Source organism: Anabrus simplex, chromosome 6 (genome assembly GCF_040414725.1).
Source record: "Anabrus simplex isolate iqAnaSimp1 chromosome 6, ASM4041472v1, whole genome shotgun sequence".
Lineage (NCBI taxonomy): Eukaryota > Metazoa > Arthropoda > Insecta > Orthoptera > Tettigoniidae > Anabrus > Anabrus simplex.
Genome location: NC_090270.1, coordinates 152103682 through 152131186, shown reverse-complemented (window position 1 = coordinate 152131186; position 27505 = coordinate 152103682). Strand labels below are relative to the sequence as shown.

The 27505-nt window shown below is 39.3% G+C and overlaps 1 protein-coding gene across 1 annotated transcript in view; it reads right to left on the bottom strand.

Annotated features, from left to right (window-relative positions):
* The window catches only part of Wdr81 (WD repeat domain 81), a 340798-nt gene that overhangs the window by 131349 nt on the left and 181944 nt on the right, over positions 1-27505 (bottom strand). Inside the window, exons 11-12 of the mRNA XM_067149985.2 lie at positions 10938-11926; positions 5741-5886 (exon numbers count right to left, since the gene is read on the bottom strand). Coding sequence (XP_067006086.2) covers positions 5741-5886; positions 10938-11926 — 1135 coding nt within the window. The remainder of the gene's footprint in view (positions 1-5740; positions 5887-10937; positions 11927-27505) is intronic.

Genomic DNA, 27505 nt, shown 5'->3' with positions numbered 1-27505 from the left:
AAATTTCGTTCTTTCATTTGTGGGTTGGCAATATTAATATTTCCTTCTGCCAGTTTTGAACTTAGCCACTCCAGAATTTCTGTAATTAATTTTTGACCAATTGTGTCTGTCTTCTTCGCTGTTGTGTGTAACTGTGTACTGTAGCCAATAAAAGCCTGTGGGTGTGTCTTAATTATTCATGAAAGGTCTCGAATCTTCCCCGAGGGTATAAAAACTGCTGATTTTCTTGTCTCTTGGCCATTTCATCAACATCTAACTTAGTGTATGGACATGTAGCAGGAGGCGGGAAGCGCCTCTTTCTTCAGGCAGCAGTTCTTCAGTAAGGTAATGGCCGCTTGTTGTTGTTTGAGTCATCAGTCCATAGACTGGTTTGATGCAGCTCTCCATGCCACCCTATCCTGTGCTAACCTTTTCATTTCTACGTAGCTATTGCAACCTACATCTGCTCTAATCTGTTTGTCATATTCATACCTTGGTCTACCCCTACCGTTCTTGCCACCTACACTTCCTTCAAAAACCAACTGAACAAGTCCTGGGTGTCTTAAGATGTGTCCTATCATTCTATCTCTTCTTCTCGTCAAATTTAGCCAAATTGATCTCCTCTCACCAATTCGATTCAGTATCTCTTCATTCGTGATTCGATCTATCCATCTCACCTTCAGCATTCTTCTGTAACACCACATTTCAAAAGCTTCTATTCTCTTTCTTTCTGAGCTAGTTATCGTCCATGTTTCACTTCCATACAATGCCACGCTCCACACAAAAGTCTTCAAAAACATCTTTCTAATTCCGATATCAATGTTTGAAGTGAGCAAATTTCTTTTCTTAAGAAAGCTCTTCCTTGCTTGTGCTAGTCTGCATTTTATGTCCTCCTTACTTCTGCCATCGTTGGTTATTTTACTACCCAAATAACAATATTCATCTACTTCCTTTAAGACTTCGTTTCCTAATCTAATATTCCCTACATCACCTGCCTTCGTTCGACTGCACTCCATTACTTTTGTTTTGGACTTATTTATTTTCATCTTGTACTCCTTACCTAAGACTTCATCCATACCATTCAGCAACTTCTCAAGATCTTCTGCAGTCTCAGATAAAATAACAATATCATCGGCAAATCTCAAGGTTTTGATTTCCTCTCCTTGGACTGTGATTCCCTTTCCAAATTTCTCTTTGATTTCCTTTACTGCCTGTTCTATGTAAACATTGAAAAGGAGAGGGGACAAACTGCAGCCTTGCCTCACTCCTTTCTGAATTGCTGCTTCTTTTTCAAAGCCCTCGATTCTTATCACTGCAGACTGATTTTTATACAGGTTGTAGATAATTCTTCGTTCTCGGTATCTGATCCCTATCATCTTCAGAATCATAAATAGCCTGGTCCAATCAACATTATCGAATGCCTTTTCTAGATCTACGAATGCCATGTACGTGGGCTTGTCCTTCTTGATTCGATCCTCTAAGATCAGACGTAAAGTCAGGATTGCTTCACGTGTTCCTACATTTCTTCTGAAGCCAAATTGATCTTCCCCCAACTCAGCTTCAACTTGTTTTTCCATTCTTCTGTAAATAATACGTGTTAAAATTTTGCAGGCATGAGATACTAAACTAATAGTGCGGTAGTTTTCACACCTGTCAGCACCGGCTTTCTTGGGAATAGGTATAACAACATTCTGCTGAAAATCGGAAGGGACTTCTCCTGTCTCGTACATCTTGCACACTAAACGAAATAACTTTACCATGCTGGTTTCTCCTAAGGCAGTCAGTAATTCAGCGGGAATATCATCAATTCCAGGTGCCTTGTTCCTATTTAGGTCACTCACAGCTCTGTCAAACTCTGACCTCAAAATTGGGTCTCCCATTTCATCAGCATCAACAGCCTCTTCATGTTCCAAAACGAAATTATCTACATCGTTACCTTGATACAACTGTTGGATATGCTCCTGCCATCTTTCTGCTTTGTCTTCTTTCCCTAGAAGTGGCTTTCCATCTGAGCTCTTAATATTCATGCACCTAGATTTTCTTTCTCCAAAGGTTTCCTTGATTTTCCTGTATGCAGCATCTACCTTTCCCAGGACCATACAGCCTTCGACATCTTTGCACTTTTCCTTCAGCCATTCTTCCTTAGCTACCTTGCACTTTCTATCCACTTCATTCTTTAATCGCCTGTATTCTTTTCTGCCCTCTTCATTTCTAGCATTCTTGTATTTTCGTCGTTCATCAATCAGGTCTAGTATCTCCTGAGTTATCCACTGATTCTTAGTTGATCTTTTCTTCCTTCCTAACATTTCTTCAGCAGCCCTACTGACTTCATTTTTCATGACTCTCCACTCTTCCTCTACTGTGTTTCCTTTGGCCTTTTCATTTAGTCCTTGTGCAACATGTTCCTTGAAACAATCCATCACACTCTTTTCTTTCAACTTGTCTAGATCCCATCTTTTTGCATTCTTTCCTTTTTTCAATTTCTTCAATTTCAGATGGCATTTCATGACCAACAAGTTGTGGTCAGAGTCCACGTCTGCTCCTGGGAAAGTTTTGCAATCCAACACCTGGTTTCTGAATCTCTGCCTAATCATAATGAAGTCTATTTGATACCTTCCAGTGTCTCCAGGTCTCGTCCACGTATACAGCCGTCGTTTGTGGTGTTTGAACCAAGTATTGGCGAGGACTAAATTATGGTCAGTGCAGAATTCAACCAGCCGACTTCCTCTTTCGTTTCTTTGTCCCAATCCAAATTCTCCTACTGTGCTACCTTCTCTTCCTTGGCCTACCACTGCGTTCCAGTCTCCCATCACAATTAGATTCTCGTCACCTTTGACATATTGTATTAAATCTTCTATCTCCTCATATATTCTTTCAATTTCTTCATCATCCGCTGAACTAGTAGGCATATAGACCTGCACTATTGTGGTGGGCATTGGTTTGGTGTCTATCTTGGCGACAATAATTCTTTCACTATGCTGGTCGTAGTAGCTTATCCGCTGCCCTATTTTCTTATTCATTATCAAACCAACTCCTGCATTACCCCTGTTTGATTTCGTGTTGATAATTCGGTAGTCGCCTGACCAAAAATCCTGTTCTTCCTGCCAACGTACTTCACTTATACCAACTACATCTAGCTTTAGCCTATCCATCTCCCTTTTCAGATTCTCTAACCTACCACAACGATTCAAACTTCTAACATTCCACGCTCCGACTCGCAGAATGTCAGTATCCATCTTCCTGATGATCGCCCCCTCTCGTGTAGTCCCCACCCGGAGATCCGAATGGGGGGACTAGTTTACCTCCGGAATATTTTACCCGGGAGGAAGCCATCATCAGTACATCATTCATACAGAGAGAGCTGCATGTCCTCGGGAGGTGGTTACGGCTGTAGTTTCCCGTTGCTTTCAGCCGTGTAGCAGTATCAACACAGCTAAGCCATGTTGAGTATTATTACAAGGCCGTATCAGTCAATCATCTAGACTGCCGCCCTTGCAACTACCGAAAGGCTGCTACCCCCCTTTCGATGAACCATTCGTTAGTCTGGTCTCTCAACAGATACCCATCCGATATGGTTGCACCTGCGGCTCGGCTATCTGCATCATTGGGACACGCAAGCCTCCCCACCGCGGCAAGGTCACATGGTTCGCAGAGGAGGAATAACATCTTTATTTCTTGCTAGCTCAGCAGTTTAACCCGCGGGGAAGGTCCGAAACATTTACCATGTAACTTATCTCTATAACCATGTAAATTTCTTCCAGTTTATGTAAAAACTTCATATATCTTTAACTGTAAATCGGGGATAGAGAGTGCCTTACCCTCTCGAGCTCCCCTTCATTTTGATTTGAGGTGACTACGTTTTCGTAACCGATTTTCTACTCTTCCTTAATGTGTTAAATTTATTCATTATACGAGTCACCTCCAAAGTCTGGGAATAGCCCCTGTTTCATCAGCCTAGTGCCTCTTAGGTTTTAAGAAGTTTCATGTAGGAATGCAAATTCACGCCTCCATTCCTTTTTGCATTTTGGGCCATTTACTTAACCTATTATTTTTCTACTAAGGCCCAGTAGGCTGGGTACAAGATACCCCCTTTCATTTTGTTTAAGTTGTGCCTTGATGGCAATTTAGTGTAAAGCCTGGTATTGCCTTTAATAGGCTTGGAAAACTGAGAGCGGGTCAGCTCTTTTAAGTATTGGAAATGTGCCTCTAGGAGGCTTGACATTGCTAGGTGGGAGCAAGTGCTCCATGTTATTAGGGGATTTGTGCCCTTTGGTAAATATGTGTTTGTGAGCTGAAAGCTCAGAAAGTGTAAAACTTGGGGTTTGAAGCCCAGATGGTTAAAGTGTCTCTAAATCTTGGCTTTTCCTGGTCTTGTACCTGATTGTCGGTTATTTGTTGACTTATTGTTATTTGTTAAACTTTGAAATTCTATGTCAAAATTGTTAAGTTTTGCTATTTTCAAAAACATAACTTTTAATGCAATTTTAATTCATATCTCGGCCTTGTAGTTAGACCCATTCACCCCGGCACCTTCTTTCACCTCTGCTGTTCCACAGATACCTCGGAATAATAATAATAATAATAATAATAATAATAATAATAATAATAATAATAATAATAATAATAATAATAACAACAGTAATAATAATAACACCACCACCACCACCACCATTACCTACTAATCGAGCTTGATATTTCCACTATTTACCCATGGGTTTAGAGAACTGTTTCCAAGCTATACTAGTCCATTACGCACTTGTATCAATGTCCAAGTAAAAAGAGTAAGGGTACGGCCAAAGAAATGCTGGATAGAGACAGTGAAATCAGATGTGGAGGAAAGGGGTCTCAGATGGGAAAATGTCCTGGAAGAGATGATGTATGCAGATAGGAAGATATGACATGTGCTTGTACAACACACCCAGGAAACTGGAGTTGGAAAATGATGATGATGATGATTATTATTATTATTATTATTATTATTATTATTATTATTATTATTATTATTATTATTATTATTATTATTATTATTATTATTATTATTGCTGCTGCTGCATCAGGTTAAAGCTACTGTATTTTCAACTATGCATTATTGGCATTTTTATTTTCACCAATGTTTCTGCACATTTAATATATTAAATGGTGCAATACCGAGCTATAAAGAATGCAGCCCCCACCTGTTCAGATGAAGTTGATGAAGAAATAGTGTATAAACCATGTCTTCCTGTCATTTAGTCACAGTTTTAATCCCATATTATTTGTTTCCACACTACTAACTACCACAAATTCGCACAATAGTGAATACATACTTCCAGTTACGGTTGGCACCAGGAAGGGCATCTGTCCATAAAACAGTGATGTTATATTTGTTTGCTTTGTTGTTTGTTTTTTAATACCAGGTTTTGAATTTAATTCATTAATCTTGTGGCATCCCAACACAGCTTTATCAAGTACTTTGCTCCGTCTTCCTATGCTGAACTATTTTTATGTTTGTATGTTCCTATTCATGTTGCTTACTTACTATATATGACCATTTCATATAGTCAAAGATTTTTCAACATAAAAATTTCTCAAATCTTATTTCACTGGGCTAAAGAAGTAAAATATTAATTTCTAAACAATTTTATAACAAGATGATGTATAAGGACTCGTTCAAAAGTGATGAGAATAATATAAGGATCCATAACTTTGTAGACACCACTAACAAATGCTATTCTAGGTAACATGAATTAACTATAAATATTTGACACTCTAAGAAACTTACCAGGCTCTACTTCTTGCCCATCAGTTTTCTTTGGTTCTTCTTCATATTCACCATTACTAGTTTTAATTTGTTCAGAATCCCCAGATGAATCTTCATCTAATGGAGATAATGTACCAGCTTGGACAGGTTCCTCAAGATCACACGATCTAAAAAGGGAAACTTCTTTAGTATTTCAATATTAAAAAGTTTTAAAATTTCAATGCAATGGTAATGTTTACCAGGACTTAAAGTGGATCCAAAACTTATAGGTATAATCATTTTTGAATTTGCTACTCAATGAGGTATTACTACAAGTTTGTTATGCCTGTTACAGCTGTTCTACCATTATCTTACATGGTAGGATTTCCTCTCTTAAAGGAATTTGTGCTCTATAATCTCTTTTGAAGGAAACATCAATTTTCTTTGTTAAATATAAGATTATATTTTCCTCCACATTTTGACCGAAAAGTTCAATTACTACTACTGGTACCAGATATACCTAGCATCTACTTTTCCAATAACTTTAAACATGTTGCAAGAGACTTAGGCTACCACAGGCTCTCCTCACTAAAGATGTAAAAAACAGAGTAAGACAAAATAACTACTGGCAACAGTAACATTATTCCTTGAGAAAACTACACTACTCTTCTATAACATGGGGTGTGAATCATCAAAAATAATATATGTTGGACCCACAAAATAACAGAACAATCCAAACTGATGGTGAGGACTTGCTGTGGGTGACAACATTCAAATATCTTGGCCACCTTATTAAAGGAGTGAACACAGGGATTAATGCAGCTTGAGTGAAGTGGAAAATGATGACAAGCATCACCTGTGATCGGTTGATGGAAGTCCATTTCAAATTGAGGCAGAATGTTGCCTAAGAATCATGAAGACAAAGAAGCTCAGATGGTCAACTGGTGTCACTACATGGGATCATGTTCCTTTCTTTCTTTTTTTCTTTTTCTCTTCCCTATTTGCTCTACGTCGCACCAACACAGATAGGTCTTAAGGCGACAATGGGATAGGAAAGGCCTAAGAGTGGGAAGGAAGCGGCCGTGGCCTTAATTAAGGTACAGCCCCAGCATTTGCCTGGTGTGAAAATGGGAAACCACAGAAAACCATATTCAGGGCTGCCGACAGTGGGGTTTGAACCCACTTGAAAGCGAGCTCACAGTTGAGCGACCCTAACCGCACAGCCAACTCGCCCGGTGATCATGTTTCTAATGTATGCATTAGAATATAATTTGGTATTGTACTGATATATGAGAAAAACCCATGTTCACTGCAATGGTTTGGATATTTACAGCAAGCAGAAGCAGACACAATTGCAAAGATACCAGGCAAGTTGGCCATGCAGTTAGGAGCGTGCAGCTGTAAGCTTGCATCCGGGAGATAGTGGGTTCGAACCCCACTGTAGGCAGCCCTGAAGACAGTTTTCCGTGGTTTCCCATTTTCACACCAGGCAAATGCTGGAGCTGTAGCTTAGTGAAGGCCATGGTCGCTTTCTTCCCATTCTTAGCCCTTTCCTATCCCATCGTTGCCATAAGACCTATCTGTGTCGGTGTGACGTAAAGCAAAGAAAAAAAAGTTGCAAAGATAGACTACGTGTTGGAAGTGGTCAGAAGAGGATCACAGGATGACCTAAAGCAAAGGACGGATATTACACTATAAAATGACATTAAAAGTGTAAATCTACATCCCAACATGGCCCATGATTGAATGAAATGGAAACAACAGAACCACATGGTGGCCAAGGTAGGACAAATGCAGACTTCTCTAACATTGTCTCTTATCTAAATATCTTCAGTATTGTCTGGTTCTATGTTTAGTGTGCTGACCCCTGATCCAAGGGGTCCCAGGTCTGATTTCTGTTCAGACTGAGGATTTTAACCTTCAGTGGTTAACTGCAATGGTTTGGGGGCTGGGTATGTGCACCTTCTTCAGTATCAAGTAGGGCCACATTTGCATAGATGCACAGGCTTCCTATCAGGCATCAACTCGAAAGACCTGCACCAGGCTTCTCCAGAGGCCACGTGTCATCGTCGTCATCATCATCATCATCATCATCATCATCATCATCATCATCATCATCATCATCATCATCATCATCAATACTGTGATAGTGAGGGCTGACTGAGAAGAGTGGCAACAGCGTGGGAAGGATCAGCAGCAAGCAAAAAAAAAAAAAAAAAGCCCCAACGAATTATTCACCAAGCTCTTTAGAAGTTGCTCGAGGCTGGCTAACAATTGAAAAGGCGCTAGAAAGATCTGGAAGTGGAAATTGCGAATCTTCTGCTAACCTACATGAGTGAAGCTGGGAGAACGAGAGTCAGTTGCAACTGAGCACGAGGCAGCCATGAGACAATCACGAATCATGAGTCAGACATTCATGAGTTCAGTTCAGCATCTGAAGTGAGTTGTGAATTGCTCTGAGGATGACCGTGCACTATGAGAAGCCGATTTGGAGATCAGGATATCAATACGCCAGATGGCTGTGTGGCCTGCAAAGTTTGTGAGTATGAACTGCATGAAATGGAACACTCGAGCTTGAGTGCACTTGTAAGTAACTGTATACATTCGTTTAATCAATTTAGCCAATAGTACAGCATGTGACCTCTCTGAGTAGTGATTTCAGTTTAAGGACCATGATAACCTGTGACAATATCTTGATATTCTCTTTGATACACCATCCTCTTCCACCCTACTATAATAATAAACCTGAAGATGATATTTAAAATGTATTCATTCAAGAGATCTCTTGGAAAAGAATGGTTATAACATAAAAATTAAACAAGCTGTTATGAAATATAGTGCCCCTAGGTTAAAGCATTTCACAAATTATTGCCGTAATACCACTACATAAGATAAAACTAGATTCCTATGCAATTTACAATGAACACTATAATGCTTCTTCAGCAGCACGAGTAGTGACGTAACTTGATTTTAGGACTGTTTAAGGAAAACATATTGTGTTTCAGTCTATTTTTACAATTTTCCTTTATGTCACACTGACACATATAGGCCTTATGGCAATGATGGGATAGGAAAGGGTTAGGGTTAGGAGTGGGAAGGAAGAGACCACGGCCTTAATTAAGGTATACCCCCAGTATTCACCTGGTGTGAAAATGGGAAACCATGGAAAACTATCTTCAGGGCTGCTGACAATGGGGTTCAAACCCACTATCTCCCAATTGCAAGCTCACAGATGTGCACCCCTAAGCACATGGCCAACACACTTTGTGTTCAGTCTATTACCAGTAAATGATGAAATTTATATCAAGGCAAAAATGAATATTACTCTTACTGAAGTGCCTTGTTGTGCGAGACAAACAAATGCTGTTATCACCTGTCCCTGTGATCTGCATAAAACTGGAGGGCCTATAGCTACAATCATGATATAAAATGAACCTTCCTTGCTTCCTTCCTTCCTTCCTTCCTTCCTTCATTCTGCAATATTAGAAAAAAATCCCATCACCCCAATGCATGATGTTCACAGATGAAATTGCCCTGTACAATTTGAAGAAAGCAAAGGAGAAAGAGAAGGTGGAAGACTGGAGAATGGCTCTTGAAGACGGATGGCTAAAGATCAGTAGGCAGAAAACTGAATACATGGGATTTGATGTATCTGATGATTGGGATGGAGGGATTCAGATGAGTAGAGAATGGATGAAGAATGCTGTCACTTTCAAGTACCTGGGATTAATGATGGCTAAAGATGGAGAACTACATGCAGAAATAGTTGAAAGAATACAGACAGCCACAATGAAGTGGAAAAAATATCAGGAGTGCTCTGTGACAAATGACTGATCACTAAACTCACGGGAATAGCATATAAAATGGTGGTTAGACCTCGAATGCTATACAGAGCAGAGACATTGGCACTCAAGAAATCTGACAAGAAACTGAACTTGACAGAGAAGAAGATGCTAAGGTGGATATGCAGGTTATCAAGTTTGGATTGGATAAGTATTAAAGAAATCAGACGATATGAAACGGTGAAAGAAGTATCAAAGGAAGTGTAGGAAGGACAGTGGCAGTGGTACAGATACATTTTGAAACAGGACAATATTATTGAAAGTAAGAGGGAAAGACCAAGGAGATGGTGAATGGATATTGTGAGAGAAGAGATGCAATGAAGGAGACTGATGGAAGATGATGTCTCGGACCAAGGTAGATGAAAAAAGCTGACCAGAAATGGTAATCCCATCTGAAAGGGAAAAGACAGATTACAAGAAGAACCAGGCCGATTAGCTCAGGTGGTAAAGCACTGACTTTCTAAGATGGCAGGTTCGATCTGAACTCAGTCCGATGGTATTTGAAGGTACTGAAATATGTTGGCCCTGTTTGGTGGATTTACTGGCACATAAAAGAACTCCTCAAGGTCAAAATTCTGGCAACTTAGCATCTACAAAAATCATAAAATTACAGTTAGTAGGATGTAAAATAAATAGCATTATAAGAAGAATAATGTTCTCTTTTGACTGTAAATAAGAATTGTGGTAAGTTCAAATAAATCTTTTACTGTCTGCATTATTATTTAAATCCATTGGCCAAATTCAGACCAGAGGTTCTCAAATCTTCCTCAGCATGCTGGAAAATCTGCACAAGCAAAATATGTAGTCATACTGTAACTGGTTCTGTTGCTAAGTTGCCTGATGATATTAAATACGTGAGAAGGTAACAACAAATTTCATTAATAACATTTTCATATTGCATTAGATGCTAGTAAAACTCTGAACACTTGCAAATTAATAAATTGTACTTTAATGTGTAAATCATGGAATGTGCAATCAGTAGGAAGATTCCATATAAGCAATTACATTATCACAAAAAGAACAACAAAATCACAATTATTTGGGAATCAATGTTAATACTGAAGTTGCTTCATTTTATAGCTTGATGCATCTTTGATCATTAATCTCACAGAAGAAGGAGCATAATAATTACATTCTAATATATTTAGGGCATTATGGTTTTAAAGCTTATGGGAGAAAAAGTTGGCATACTATGGTAAATATGAGTAACTGATGAAAATACAAACATTATTATTATTATTATTATTATTATTATTATTATTATTATTATTATTATTATTATTATTATTATTATTATTGTTATTATTGTCATTAAACTGCAAGTAGAGAGATTAGAGATCATCAATTCAGCAATCAGGTAAATTCAGAATTGGAACATTTGTGATTATAATACTTACTTTAAATTTGAAGCCTGGTTCCTCAATTCTCCTCTTTGTTGATTGCAACGCAGTTCTGCAGGACTTACATCTCTATATCCTCCAACAGCTTCTACAAGAGGGGTCACGAAATTGTCTAGGAATGTTCGAAGTCCAAGCCGGACAATGAGTTGAAGAAGAAAGCTGCGATGATACAGCTTCACATGCTTATTTCCAGCTTCATTAGTAGTACCAATATCATCACTATAGTCATATAACTTAATAACAGTTTCTAGCAATGTAACAGCTGTTTTCTGTGGTCCCAGAACTTTGGCAACAGGATCAAAAAGATGCCATGCCGCAGGAACAGATGTTGAAGGATCTTCCAATAACTCTTTAATGTAGGGTAATATCAGGTCCAAACTTTCTGGCGAAGTTGACAACATCTCCGGTAATAAAGCAGCAAGTTCATCATAAGCAGTTTTTACTTTTAATTCACCAATCTTGTTTGCAAAAAGCTCTATTTTAGCTGCTGCATCAGTAGTTGCATCACTTGTATCATTTAAATCTACAGCATGAAGAAACTGAAGTTCACGAATTATACTCGAAAAATCATGGAACTTCTGAAGAAGACTGTAGGTTTTAACAAAATGCTTAGGGAAAGGAAAAACTGCTGAAGACAAAAGGGGTTGAAGTAGCTGATGTGCTGAAGGAGGAGGCAATCCTTGCTTAGTTACTGTTGGATATCTCAGAAGTTGTGAAGCCTTCTGAAGGCATTTTGATTGGGGTAATTCTTGAGCTATCTCATTTGTAACTAGCATATCACTTCCATCACTAATAACAGAAGGGTAAATATTGATCTGCAGAAGAAGAGACACAGCATATCTCATACACCGTGGCAAACTATCGCTGGAACGAAAAAGTACTGAAAGGCAAGCCTGCAAGCGCTCTTCGAAGGATGACAAGTTGTAACTACCAAGTGCACGTAGTTTGGATGATAGGAAGAACTCCACCACTATACAGCCAAGAATCTGGAAACAACAGAAACAATAACTTTAAACACTTAACCTGCAAGAGGTGGGTACTCCCACATGTTCCATTGTAATTGAATTTATAAAACCAGCAGAGGTTTGGTGGATTCAAGGGAACAGATTACTTTAGAGGTTTCATACAGGGAAGAATATCAAACAATGTCTAACTAGAGCTACGAATTTTAGGTGCTGCACCTTAATAATTGTTTGCTATTAAAATATTCAAAATGACTTGTCTTACAAGGAAAACATGAAATGAATGATCTTAACTGTGTTTTGGTTGCATCTTAAACTCAATGTCAGCACATTTTAGCACTCCTTCCCACCTCATGTTTTTTCTCCTCATTCTTCTTCTTCTTCTTTCCTTTTGTGCCGTTAGGCATCGGGGCATTTCAGCCATTTATTAAAGTTTCTTCTGTCGTGCGCCATTCTCTGAACATCACCCAGGGTCTTCCCTTGCTTCCTGATCAGTCCCAAGATGTACTCCTCCCATTCAATCCATGGCCTCCCTCGCGTTCTTCTTCCTGTTGGTCTGGCTCGCCACACCTGTTTCGCTTTCCTTTCATCTTCCATTCTGTCTAGGTGACCAATCCAGCCCAATCCTCTCCTCTCAATGACATCCATTACTGGCTCCTACTGAAGCTCATCTCTCACTGTGGTGTTTCTAATATGGTCTCTTCGAGTTTTCCCAGCAACTTTCCACAAATACCTCATCACAGCGGCAACCAAGCGACTTGCAGTTTTTTTATGCACTGTCAAACTCTCTGCACCATACAGGAGGGTTGGCAGGTAGGTGGTATGATATACCCGCATTTTTGTGTTTCTAATCATTTCTTTCTTCCCTATGATTGTGTTGTTTTGTACCATAGTACACCTGATTAGGTTTTTTAATTCTGTTCTTTATTTCTGCCTCTAATTTTCCATCCTCTCTGAAGATGGTGCCCAGGTACTCAATTTGTTCTACTTGCTCAATATCCTTATTGTTCCACTTGATATGAAGCTGTACTTTTTCTCCTTTGATGAACTGCATGACCTATGTTTTGCTCACATTCACTTCCATCCCACAGTCCTAGAAGGCATAAGCCCATTCAGTAAGAGCTTATTGGAGATCCTCCTCTTTCCCAGACCGACCGACCGACCGACCGAATAAATAAATAAATCAAATCAATCACTACTGACCTGCATTTAGGGAAGTTGCCCAGGTGGCAGATTCCCTATCTGTTGTTTTCCTAGCCTTTTCTTAAATGATTGCAAATAAATTGGAAATTTATTGAACATCTCCCTTGGTAAGTTATTCCAATCCCTAACTCCAACTTATAACACCAGTTGTAATGATTGCATTGTAATATAAGGACTGCTAAGTATTAGGGAGGTGGTTTAACTTATTGATGAGCAGACAGCCAGATGGCGTCAAATTGAAACATCTGCACACGGTAGCTGAGGCCATACGATTATAACATACCACTTAGTCGAGCAGCTTGTCTCCTTTCTCCCAAGTCTTCCCAGTCCAAACTTGGGAACATTTTTGTAACGCTACTCTTTTGTTGGAAATCACCCAGAACAAATCGAGCTGCTCTCCTTTGGATGTTTTTCCAATTCTTGAATCAAGTAATCCTGGTGAGGGTCCCATACACTGGAACCATACTCTAGTTGGGGTCTTACCAGAGACTTATATGCCCTCTCCTTTACATCCTTATTATAAGCCCTAAATACCCTCATAACCTTGTGCAGAGATCTGTACCCTTTATTTACAATCATATTTATGTGATTACTCCAATGAAGATCTTTCCTTATATTAAGACCTAGGTACTTACAATGATCCCCAAAGGGAACTTTCACCCCATCAACACAGTAATTAAAACTGAGAGGACTTTTCCTATTTGTGAAACTCACAACCTGACTTTTAACCCCATTTACCATAGCCTACTGTCCATCTCACAACATTATCGAGGTCATTTTGCAGCTGCTCACAATCTTGTAACATATTTATTACTCTGTACAGAATAACATCTGCAAAATGCCTTATCTCTGTTTCCACTTTTTTACACTTATCATTGATATATATATAAGAAAACATGAAGGTCCAATAATACTGCCCTGAGGAATTCCCATCTTAATTATTACAGGGACAGGTAAAGCTTCGCCTACTCTAATTCTCTATTTTCTACAAACATAGCCACCCATTCAGTCACTCTTTTCTCAAGTCCAATTGCACTCACTTTTGCCAGTAGTCTCTCATGATCTACCCTGTCAAATGTCCTAGAAAGGTCAATCGCAATACAGTCCAATTGACCTCCTGAATCCAGGATATCCGCTATATCTTGCTGGAATCCTACAAGTTGAGCTTCAGTGAAATAACCTTTCCTAAACCCAAACTGCCTTCTATCGAACCAGTTATTAATTTCGCAAACATGTCTAATATAATCAGAAAGAATGCTTTCCCAAAGCTTACATGCAATGCATGTCAAACTGACTGGCCTGTAATTTTCAGCACGTCAGAATGTCATCTGCATAGACCAAGGATTGGACATATATTGATCTCATGTTCCAGTTGCCAACCTTAATTCTTTCAGTTCTTCTTTTACACTGCTTAATGACTTGGTTCATGAAGACCACAAAGAGAAGAGGGTTCAAGCTGTCACCCTGCTTTACTCCCTTCGCCATTTCAAATTCCCTCCAGATATTCTCACCACTCCTTGGACTCTATTGTACATGCTCCTAATGCAGCATAAGAGAGTCTTGGTTACCTTTTCCTCTTCAAGTGCTGTCCAAAGCTGTTCCCTGGGGACTGAGTCAAATGTGGCCTTTAGGTCAACAAATGTCACTAGAACATCCTTCCCATGACAAAGTCATTTCTCTATAATGGTTCTTAGTGTGTATATGTATGTTCGTGTGTTTGTCGATTTGGCCTGAAAGCACACTGTTCTTCTTCCAATTTTTCCACTACTTCTTGTCTCAGCCTCCTCTCCAGTACTATGCGAGAATATATCTTTACGGCCACAATGGAAAGAAAAATTGCTCAATAGTTTGCACAGTCCAGAGTGCTGCCCTTCTTATGGATAGGAACAACAATGTTCTTCTCCCAATCCTTTGGAATCTTCTGAATGCTCCATGCTTGTTGGCATATCCTTGTCATCCATTTCACCCCAGCCTCTCCTCCACACTTCATCAATTCCAGTGAAATTCCATCCCAACCAACTGCCTTGCCCACCCTGTGGCGATCGTTGAGTTTATTTAGTCGGAAACAAATAGCTATTCCTACGAAAAAAGGGAAAGGATGACATACACTAAAGCGTGTTAACAGTGGCACACAACAAGCAGAGCGCAGGGAAGCATGGTATAAGATATTTGTGGCGTCGAATTATCGAGACCGAACAATCATGAGCAGTAAAGGTAAGATAGCAAGACCTCAACTGAGTAGCGTACAAATAATATTTGGGCCCTATTTTCCCAGAGGATTTCCGTAGTATGTACACGTAGTATAATGAAAGGGAATGAAAAAATGAGAACTCTCAAAATAACAGGTTTCAATAACAGATATATTGTAATGACCACAGAATGGAAACAAGAAGCATTATACAACAACGAGTAAAAATATCTTCAGCTTACACAGGTACTGAAAATAGTTATAATAATGGTTATCCAGTTAAATATCCAAGGACTAGATTTGGACAGTTTTTGAGTCATTCACAATAAAGTACCAAAACTTTGAAAAGGCATACTCAATCTTTCAGAAATAGAATGGAACATTCTGGAAATTAATATAAGTGCAAGTAAAAACAATGTCTAATCCCCCAAGGTCAACCAGGCTTGCTTCAAATAAGAAAGATGACAGAACATTTCAAAGACCAGAGAAAATACACTATTCAATTCGCAGACCACAATTTCACAGTGATTAGTTTTTAATCTTCATAATAAAAGGTAGAAAGAAAGAAAAGGGGAAAGGACAAGGGAAAACACGAGAAAGAGAAAAATATGTTAGGAAGCGAAACTAGGAGGATGAAAATATAAGTAGGGATCAGGCTGCATAGTCCCAGTTGGAAATAATAACGTTGATCACACCACACGCAAAGTTCAAAGTCACTGATAAGGTTGGCAGTCCACCACTCCCTTCTTACACACTAGGAGAAGAAGTCTCAGAACGAAAATTTGTGCACCATAATTGTATTTTGACGCTGAGTCCTGAAGGGACTAGAGTTCAGAATCAAATAGTAGTAAAGCCTCTCAAGGCAAAGAAAAAGCAAGTATCGAGAACATAATGTAAAATACTAGTCTGCTCACCCGGTCTGAAGAGGAAGAAGAAGAAGGTTAACAGCACACGGTCCAGCCGTGCGGAATGCAGGAGCTCCCACTGCCTATTACAAAACACGAAGCACACCTGATCGCTGGTCGAAGGAAAGCGGCGAGTATATATACGCCAGGGAAGGCAAGTCTAGAAAATGCTGGAGACAGGTGACGTCAGGTGGTGGCGTGGGGAGAGGCGACAGCGCAAGCAGTAGTGAGGCAGATTAGCAAGCAGGCAGAGCAGTATAATGTGTAGCAGAATGGAACGGAGAAGTATGCTTAAGGTAAGAAAAATGTTGAGATCGGGAGCTCGTAACAACCCTCATTTCAGTGATAGCTTCTCTTACTTCACTCTGCATAACTGTCTCCCCTTCTTCTAATTCTTCTGTCTCATTACCGGAGTCGTCTTGTGAATTCTGGTCTGCACGGAACACGTCCTCATAATAAGTGCTCCACGTATCAAGAATGTCCCGTGGCCTTGTTTGGATCTTCTATTTCCTGTCTTTAATATTTCTGATTATCATTCCAATTTTGCCTTGGAGGGATCTTAGTATCTTCCAAAACTTCTTCTGATTATTTCTGTGTTCTGATTCCATTTCCTCACCAAATTCCTGTCAGTTCCTTTCTGTTGCCTCTTGTACTTGTTACTTAGCTTCATTTCTTGCTTCAACATATTCCTCCAGTCTTCTACCCTTCTTGTTCTCATATGCTCCTTCCATGCTGCCTTTTTCCTCCTTACACCTTCCTTGACTTTCTCAGACCACCACTTTGTTTGTTTCCTTTGTGTGTTTACTGTAGTTTTCCCACAGATGTCTTCTGCTACTTTGATAATATTCATCTTAAATTCCCTCTATCTCTCTTCTAAGTTCCAGCCTCTCTCGGGTTCTTCTCTTTCTGTTTGCTGAAGTTTATCCCCCAACTTCTGAACATAATTCTGCCTTACCTCTTCCTCTCTGAAAGCAGAAATTCTTATTTTCTCGAATCGAAGACGACAGGGTGTGGGTGTAGCCTTAAACCTTGTTAAGATGGCATCCGAGAGTAGTTGTGTGTCGGTATTGCTCCGTGTCTTTTGTCTATTAGTGGTGTTCAAATGTAGTGTCACATCCGTTCAAGTTTGCCTCCGGGATGAGAATGTGCTAGACTTTGATGTGAAATATGAAAACCGTTGGGAAAACGCTTTTGTGAATGGTTCGGAGCTTTGTATTTCGGCCCACGTGCTGGCTTTAAATGGAACTATGTATCTAGTGACGTCACAACCAGTCTGCGAGAAAACAACAGACGAACTCTAGCCCAAAGATATCTGGTTCAGCGATTTGTGTGCTTCTATTGGTTTTGTCCGGTGACATACATCTGAACCCAGGACCCCAGCATGACAGTGATATGAATTTCTTCTACTAAAATGTAGGGAGCATGTGAAGTTCTTTGACAGACTTTAACCTCGCTTTCAGTGACGCCAGCAAAGATTGTATTTGTATAGTTGAAAGTTGGTTAAATGATTCTGTTGGTGATAATGAACTGTTGTCTACTGATTACTGTGTGTTTCGTCAAGACAGACATCAGGTCCATAGTAGCGAAGTGAAAGGAGGGGGGATTATGATTGCTGTGAAATCTGCTCTAAGGCCAGTTTCCCGGCCAGAGCTGGCAGGAGACTGGGAGTGTGTCGTGGTCAAGGCCACCTCAACATCAGGGAGGTCTGTGTTTATAGTGTGCTGCTACCTGCCACCGGATGAAGTGACTGCTAGGATGAGTAATCTTCAAGCAACACTGGCCAACATCACAGCTGTTTTAAACCTGCAGGATATCCTTGTAGTTTGCGGAGACTTTAACATCAGGCATCTGGCTTGGAATCCTGGACCCGTTATAAAACAAAGATGTGCGGAAGTCTTCTTACTTCTTGAAATCGTCAGTGAATTCGGACTCAAGCAAATGTGTCACTTCCCAACAAGAAACGAGAACTTCCTGGACCTTGTTCTAATCTCGGATCAATACTGTTGACACTTAGACTGCTTTGAGACGGAAAAGGTAATTACATCCGACCATCGAGCTGTAGAATTCACTCTATCTTTACCGCGAGTTATGCGCCCTGTACCGCAGAGGAAGTTAATGTTCGCATGGAATAAGGCCGATTTTCCTCAAATGAGAGATCTCCTTTCGTTGTGTCCCTGGAATTTAATCGAGAACTCCCCCTCCGTCGACGAGGTGTTAACCCTTTTCTACGACTTCCTTCGTGCTGCAATAAAAGACACGGTACCGTCCCAGATAGTTAGCACGCGGAAGTACCCATACTGGTACGACTCTGAGCTAATAGATAAATTAAAAGAAAAGGAGAAGGCAAGAAGGAAGTTTAAAAAAACGGGCCATAATAGTAATTATGTGCAATTTTCGATCATACGCGGTGAATTTAAGCTTCTTCAGCTCATAAAATACAGAAACTATGTAACTTCGATGGAATCTAAATTAGCTGCCAACCTGAAGTGTTTCTGGAATTTTGTAAACAACAAACGGAGGTCATCTCGCCTGCCGTCTACTATGCTTCAGGACGGGAAAGAACTACAGGACAAGAGGAGCATCTTGGACAGTTTTGCAGATACCTTTGAAAAGTATCACTCACCTGCCACGCAGTGTAATCTATCCACTTTGTCCTGTGTGATATAGGCATAACTTCAATAGTGACCTCTCCAGCAGAGGTATCTTCAATTCTTGCTTCTTTGGATACCTCCAAATTCATGTGGTCCAGATGACGTACCCGCAATAGTATTGAAAGAATGTGCATCTGAGCTAGGTAGGCCACTTAGCATCATAATAAATATGTCATTCTCGTCATGGTATTTTCCGTGCGAGTGGAAGAAAGGTTACGTCAGACCAGTGTTCAAGAAAGGAGACAAAATGGTGTTTGATAACTATAGGCCTGTTGTGTTATTGTCCCTAATTTCAAAGGTGGCAGAGAAGATCGTGTATAAGAGATTGTACAGTCCAGTTTCACAGTATATTAATATAGCGCAATATGGTTTTGTATAGAAACGCTCTACCATGTCCAATATGGCGGTGTATATCAATTTCATTTCAGAATCTCTCGATAGGAGGCAACAAGTGGATGTTGTTTATATGGACTTCTCCAAAGCCTTTGATTCAGTTCAACATGATGCTCTACTCACCAAAATGTCAGCATATGGGATTGGATGAAGTGCTTTGGAGTGGATTAGAAGCTATCTTACTAACAGAGTTTGCGTAGTAAAAGCTGATGGTATTATGTCAAAGCCATACCACCCTACTTCAGGTGTCCCCCAAGGATCTTTACTGGGCCCTCTTTTCTTTGTCATATTCATAAATGATATAACATCAGTTATAAAACACAGTAATTGCCTTCTCTATGCTGACGATCTAAAGATCTTTAAGGTAATCAATAGTGAGTTGGACTGTAAGTTGTTACAGTCTGACTTAAACCTACTAAGTAACTGGTGTAAATAGTGGCTGCTTGGTTTGAATATTTCAAAATGCAACACAATTACATTTTCACGCAAGTTGGAACCAGTAAATTACCCTTACCATTTATGCAATTTCCAAATAGCTCGTGTGAATGAAATAAATGATCTTGGTGTGACACTTTCAAACTGCTACGGTCTTTCCTTCGAGAAACATTTAGACAAGATTTCTAGGAAAGAGTTTAAATTACTTGGCTTTCCGAAAAGAAATTGTGCCAAATGTGTTTCTCCTAGAACTCTAATAACTTTGTTTTGCACTCTAATCAGGCCATCATTAGAATACTGTTGCAAGGTGTGGCTGCCTTCTCAGCAGTATTTAATACAAAACTTGGAAAGAGTCCAAATAAGGTTCATGAAATGGATCAGCTACAAGGGTTTGGGTATTTCTCTCTCTTCGTCTGATTACGAGTCTTTTTGTGAGACTATGAGCATGAGGACATTGCACTCACACCGCAGATGTGCCAATGCCCTCTTTCTTTATAAGTGTGTGACGAATAGAGTGGATTGCTCAACATTACTGGAGCTGATTCCATTACATGTTCCTCATCGCAATACTAGGCAATATTTTTCATCTGCCTAAAGTGAGACTGTGGCTCGGGCTAACTCATGGCTTGTGAGGGCACTAACATCACTGAATGAGGTAGGTGAATCAGTAGACCTTTTTCACTCACCCCTGTCTAAAATCAGACATGCCCTATTGACGTCATGAACGTAAGGCCTTATCTGTAAGGTATGTAAATATGTAAAAGTTACTACATGTAGTTTAATGTCAATTATTTAAGGAGATTTAGTTTTATTTATTTATTTTATTTAAGGTTTTGTAAATATGCATATAAAAAGGTCTCTAGATTTAGTTTGAACTTGGTTATTATTTTAAGAAATTAGTGTTATTTACTTAAGGTGTATTTGTTGTATATTATGTTTTATTGAATCATCTTTAATTGGGAAAATAACCTATTGATGATAAATCTATTCTATTCATACCCAGAAGCCGATGTTCTGTACTCATTTCTGCACTGCAAAAGACCCTTACATCTAGTGCTGCATAAGTCATGTTCTTGGTGTAACAAGAGTAGTCAATGCAACTCTCTGCTCCTTGGCCTACTGCCTCAAAAGTTATTTTATGGATACTTTTATGGGGGAAAAAGGTGTTGCCAATCCTTAGCTCGTTATCAATACAGAATTCCAATGTTCTTTCACCAATGGTATTGATGGTACATTCTTCTCTATGTTGGCCCATACACCCATGTCCTCGACGTAACCTGTTTTCAATCCTAGCATTCCAATCCCCCATCACAATAACATGTCTACTTCTTTCCCTGACTTTGTCTATAGCTTTTTGTATTTGAACATAGAATTGCTCCTTATCTACTTCTTGCATATCTTCAGTGGTGGCATAGATCTGCACTAGCATAATATTTTCTTCTAGTTCCACATCCACTGTGATAAGTCTGGAGTTAATAGGTTCAAATCCTGTCACTTTGTTTTCCACTGCTTCGGACATAATGATGATCACTCCTTTTGCCCGTTCATTCCTGCTGACTCCTGAGTATCTCATTACATGTCCCTTATCCAAATTTATTTGGCCACTACCTTTTCTCTTGGTTTCATTGACTCCAAGGTCACATTCCAAGTACCAATTCTCATATACCATTTCATGTCAGGTTGTTTCTTTGATATCCGTCCGGCTACTCTCATGTTTCTCTGAATAGTTAATTTCGCTCCACGTGGGTTACTAGCCCTACGGAAGCTAGCATGATGAGGGGGCTGCCCTCTTAACAGCCCGTTTTCTGTCAGGGTAGCTTCCCTTAGCTTTTTGTTCCCTAAATGAAGTCAATGATAGGCAGAACAGATATGTTTATACCATTTTCGTAATACTGCTGAAAGGCCAGCAAGAGAAGTCCATGCTTTCGACTTACTTTCTGAACAAAACAGGCAATGACAATGCGATGCAAAATTTGAACAATGCATACATTCCATTGTGGCCTGAAGTAATTTAAAATGATCAAGTGCGGCTCGTCCTTCGTCTTACATGCTGGCTACTGCCAACCCCAAGTCTACTGTAATCTAAAACATGTGACCAGCAATGCACATATGCTACATGGAGTTTGTGAGGCAACAATGATAATAAGGTTGGAAAGAAATAGAAATTGTTGTGGAAGTAAGGAGAAACTGAAGGAACTTACTAGGAAATTGAATCTAGCAAAGAAGTCAACTGAGGATTTCATGATGGAAGCATAATTGGCAGTCATACAAATTTTAATGGAAAATGGAAAATTATGTATAGATACTTAATGCCCAAACAGATTCCATGTTGGTTACAAAGATAATGTCGAGATAGAGGAGGTGACTAATACTAACGAAGTACTGAAATTTACTTCTGATAACATTTACAGTAAGATACAAAAGCTGTGAACTAGAAAAGCAGCTGGAATTGATAAGATTTCTGGGAATATACTAAAGACAATGGGTTGGGATATAGAACCATATCTGGAGTACTTATTTGATTATTGTTTACAAGAAGGAGCTATACCAAATAAATGGAAGAGTTGCTATAGTATACTTCCTTGTCTATAAAGGAAAGGGTGACAGACATAAAGCTGAAAATTACTGGCCAGTCAGTTTGACATGTTACATGTAAGCTTTGGGAAATCACTATTTCAGATTATATTAGACATGTTTGCAAAACAACTGGTTTGATAAAAGACAGTTTAGGAAAGGTTATTCCAATAAAGTTCAACTTGTAGGATATTGCAGATATCTTGAATTTAGGAGGTCAAATGGACTATCATGATTGACCAGACTAAGGAATTTGATAGAGATCGTGAGAGACTACTGGCAAAAATGAGTGCAAGTGGACTAGACAAAAGAGTGACTGAATGGGTGAGTATATTTATTGAAAGTAGAACTCTTCTCTGATGAGGCGTGCTAAGGACCACGTGCCAATTTCAATTCAGTTCTTCATACTGTGTTGTTTTCTCTTCCATTCTTTCCAATATTCTTTCATCCTTTCACTATGCTGTTTCCTTCTGTCCTCGACCACTTCACACCAGGCTTCTTGTTCAATCTTCCTTGGAATCCTTCCATACTTATACTTACTACCCTCTTTCTAAAAATTTCTCTGTCCATAGTTTCTTCTCTTATATTATTTCTTTCTAAATCTTTCCTTACTTCTTGAATCCAGCTAGTTGTTGCCTTTTTGTCCCAAAGGTACTTAAAGGTACCTTTATGTTTTTTTAATATACACTCATGTTCATAAAAAACAGAACACCTTGAAAGACTAGAGATAGGAAGTTCATATTCACAGGACATGTGTAATAGTATGTTCTGAAGAAATGATTAGTATTTGAAACACGTCGGCCCTCAGGTTCAAGGTCGCCATCGATATCTCAGCGCATCACCACTGACTGGTAAAATGTGCCTGCGGCTCTCGTTGTCGCTATAAACAGAAAGTAACAGATCAGTGTGGCTTGAGCAGACGTGCAGGATGCCTCACAGACATATGCGAGAACCGTACCATCAAATGGGCGAGTCTGAAATAGGGCACATTAGTGGCATGAGATAATGTGATTCATCCATCCGGGAAATTGCTGCTCGTGAGGGCGAAGTGTGTCGGCAGTGCAACAGATGTGTACAGAATGGTTCACAGAAGACTGTAGAACACGACGAGATGGGTCTGGTCGCACCACCCACAACCCCCCCGCCCCGTGAAGATCGACACCTTATCCGAATGGCATTGCAGGACAGATCTGCATCTTCTTAGGCTCTGGCGCAACAGTGGAACAGTGTAACACATCGTACACTATCAAGAGTGACAGTCCATCGCCGTTTATTACGGTCGGGGTTACCGGCGCATCCTCCACTCCTCCGCCTACCTTTGACTAATGTGCATAAACATGCTAGACTGCAATGGTGTACAGAACCACGTCACTGGGGACAGAAATGGCAGCAGATTGTGTTTTTGGACGAATCCAGGTTCTGTTTGTTTGAAAATGATGGCTAGTGCGTTTCCGTTTCAAGTTATGTAGTCTATCTAACGACGTTTCTGTCATTTTGTTAGTGAATGAAAGTGGAACAATGAACAGGTTATCATCTGAATGACGAGAAGAGGGTTACAGTTGAATTCGCTTACCTACTGAGTTCGGGAAGAAATTGATCGTGGGTTATATTTTGGGAGTTGTGGTAGATGGCGGCAATAAATATCTGTGAACGATATGTGCTTAACCAAAGAATGTACTATACGAAATAGATTACTCTTCCTAAAAACGGATCAAAATATAGTGGAAATTCTAAGTCGAGTAAGTAGCAACGCTAAAACGAACAAGATACTTTCCTTTATCTGGCCATAGTCTGTAGCAGTACGGTCCACCAAATTGTCGAAGTACAATATAACCTTAATGTGTTTATGGTGAATCAAAGATTTATAGTATGTCAGTTGGTTCATTCAATTGAGTGTTTTGGCACCAAAAAATGTAGTAAATAGATGCAATGAAAAGGTAATCACTTCAGGTCAACTATTGTATTTCAGTGTAACTAAAAATTACAGATAGTACAACAACGAATCCAAATAATAGCCTCAGACGTACGGAGAGAATGCACAAGTTATCAGTTTCAAACTCCCACAGACATCCTTCGACCCGTAGCCGTACCCTCTCTGCACGACACTCCAAACGCCATATTTCAGCAGGACAATGAGTGACCACATGTTGCTGCAGAACACGTGCCTTCTTGTTGTCACAGGTTGTTAGACTGTTGCCCTGGCCCACCTGATCACCAGACTTGTCACCAATCGAAAATGTGTGGGATATTGTGAAACGATGGATGCAGCGTTGTGACCCAATGCCAACCACCAAAGATGAACTGTGCAACCAGGTGAATGCAGAATGGATGGTATACTCCAGGACACCATTCGTGCCTTATACGTGTCGATGCCATCACGTATGGAACAAATTATCAGTGTCCATGGAGGATTCAGTGCCTACTAAGCAACAGGACACATGCTCAACCTAGGTGACTGGAATGCTAATCGTTTCTGCAGAACATATTAATGAACATGTCTTGTGATTATGAACTTCCTATCTCTAGACTTTCAAAGTGTTCTGTGTTTTATGAACATGAGTGTATATAAATAATATCAGTAAAGAACTGGAATCAGAGAAAAGGCCGTTTGTGGATGATGTTATTCTCTACAGAGTAATAAATAAGTTTGAGGTAATGAAATAAATGGGATTGTAAATGAAGGGTAAAGATCTCTGCACATGGTTATGAGGGTATTTAGGTGTTGTAGTGAGGATGTAAAGGAGAGGCCATAGAAGTCTCTGGTAAGATCCCAACTAGAGTATGGTTCCAGTGTATGGGAATCTCACCAAGATAACTTGATACAAGAACTGGAAAAATTCCAAAGAAAAGCAGCTTGATTTGTTCTGGGTGATTTCCGACAAAACAGTAGTGTTACAAAGTTTGGGCTGGGAAGATTTGGAAGAAAGGAGACGAGCTACTTGACGTATGCTCCAAGCTGTCAGTGGAGAGATGGTGTGGAATGACATTAGTAGATGAATAAGTTTGAGTAGTGTTTTTTGAAAGTAGGCAAGATCACAATATAAAAATAAAGTTGGAATTCAAGAGGACAAATTGGAGTAAGTATTCATTTATACGAAGGGGAATTAGGGATTGAAATAATTTACCAAAGGTGATGTTGAATAAATTTCCAAATTCTTTGCTATTATTTAAGAAAAACCTAGATAAACAACAGATAGGGAATCTGTGATCTGGACGACTGCCTTAAATTCAGATCAGCGGTGAATGACTGATGATCATAATAATAATAATAATAATAATAATAATAATAATAATAATAATAATAATAATAATAATAATAATAATGTTATTGGTTTAATGGCCCACTAACTAAATCTTTATTGTTTTTGGACATGCCAATGTGCCAGAATTTTTCTCGCAGGAGTTTTTTCACGTGGCAGTAAATCTACCGACATGAGGCCAACATATTTGAAGACCTTCAAATACCACCAGACTGAGCCAGGATCGAACCTGCCAAGTTGAGGTCAGAAGACCAGCACCTCAACCATCTGAGCCACTCAGGCATTTTATGGCTGGTAATTCTGAATCGACTATTAAGAAGTTTATGATCTGTCTAGCAGTCATCAATATTCCGGGCAGTTTTCATGATTACATTATATTTTGGAACCTGTTTTAGGCAGCCATTTTAATATATGTGTGAAATTTTGTCCTAATATGTTATGTTATTGGTTTTGCTACAGTTTGTAATGAATGTTTACATTTTAAATTTGCACTTCATTTCTGCTCCTTTTAAAACTAAATTACTGCACCTTTTTTATCCAAAGTTTTGTACCTAAAATTCCTAGTTCTAGTCATAACTACACTACATGTACTGTTTATTTTACTATAGACAGTTAGGCATTCTCATTAAGTTAATAACCATTCAAGAAGAAGTGAAGTGAATCCCTTCACAACCCTCTTCACACAGCTGCAGGGTCCCTTCTGTTCCCATGTTTCAAGCATCTTTTCTTGAAATTATTAAATACAGAGTCTTGCCACTGTGTTTTACTTCTCTCCCTGCTTCTCTCATTGTCTATGCCTGACCCTACTAGTCTCTTAGTAAATCCACCAACTTCCATCTAAGACAATTCAACACAGATACACCATTAACCAATGTATTCAATCTAAGCTGGCTTTTCTCTCTTCATTAGAAACATTCTTGCCATCAATTTTTCAATTTGTATTTGTATTTGTAATAATTCTGACAACTTTGTTTGTTACTAGAAGTAAGTAAATTAATCTTACTGAGCTCGATAGCTGCAGTCGCTTAAGTGCGGCCAGTATCCAGTAATCGGGAGACAGTGGGTTTGAGCCCCACTGTCGGCAGCCCTGAAGATTGTTTTCCGTGGTTCCCCGTTTTCACACCAGGCAAATGCTGGGGCTGTACCTTAATTAAGGCCATGACCGCTTCCTTCCCATTCCTAGGCCTTTCCTATCCCATCGTCGCCATAAGACTTATTTGTGTCGGTGCGACGTAAAGCAAAAAAAATAATAATCTCTCCAAGAGTGAGAAACTTTTACAGGGATCCAAAAGTTACGACATTGAGGTGGTAGTGGGACCAGTGGCGGCTGCTTCTTAAGGCCTGATGTGCTGTAACAGACTAGTAATTCTCCTTACAGAAATTTTTTTAAATTCTCTTTCATATATGCACCATTTTATAAAAGATGACACAAGTGTGATAAACAGATATAATTTGAAAACAATATTCTCTCACCCATGGGTAAATAATGCAAATGTCCAGCTCGAAGAATTATTATTATTATTATTATTATTATTATTATTATTATTATTATTATTATTATTATTTGTAATGTATGGCTATCAAGTGTTACATCCAGTTTGTATTTGTATTATTATTACATCATATGTACATATGATATGATCGCGTTGTTTGTGAGGTTATGTCATGGAACATGCACTGTATATAGACATTTTCATCAGTTCAATTAATGTAAGAACCTGTATATAATTTATTCTTAGCTGTATATATAATTTGTAATCCCCTACAAAATTATGAAACACATTGTAACTTCCAGAACGGTACTGGGTAGACGAGAACGATGGAGAATATTCTGTACACTATATCTACAACTATGTCTTAAGCACTCTAGAATTTTCGAGAAGGTATTTTTTTTTTTTGCTAGGGGCTTTACGTCGCACCGACACAGATAGGTCTTATGGCGACGATGGGATAGGAAAGGCTTAAGAGTTGGAAGGAAGCGGCCGTGGCCTTAA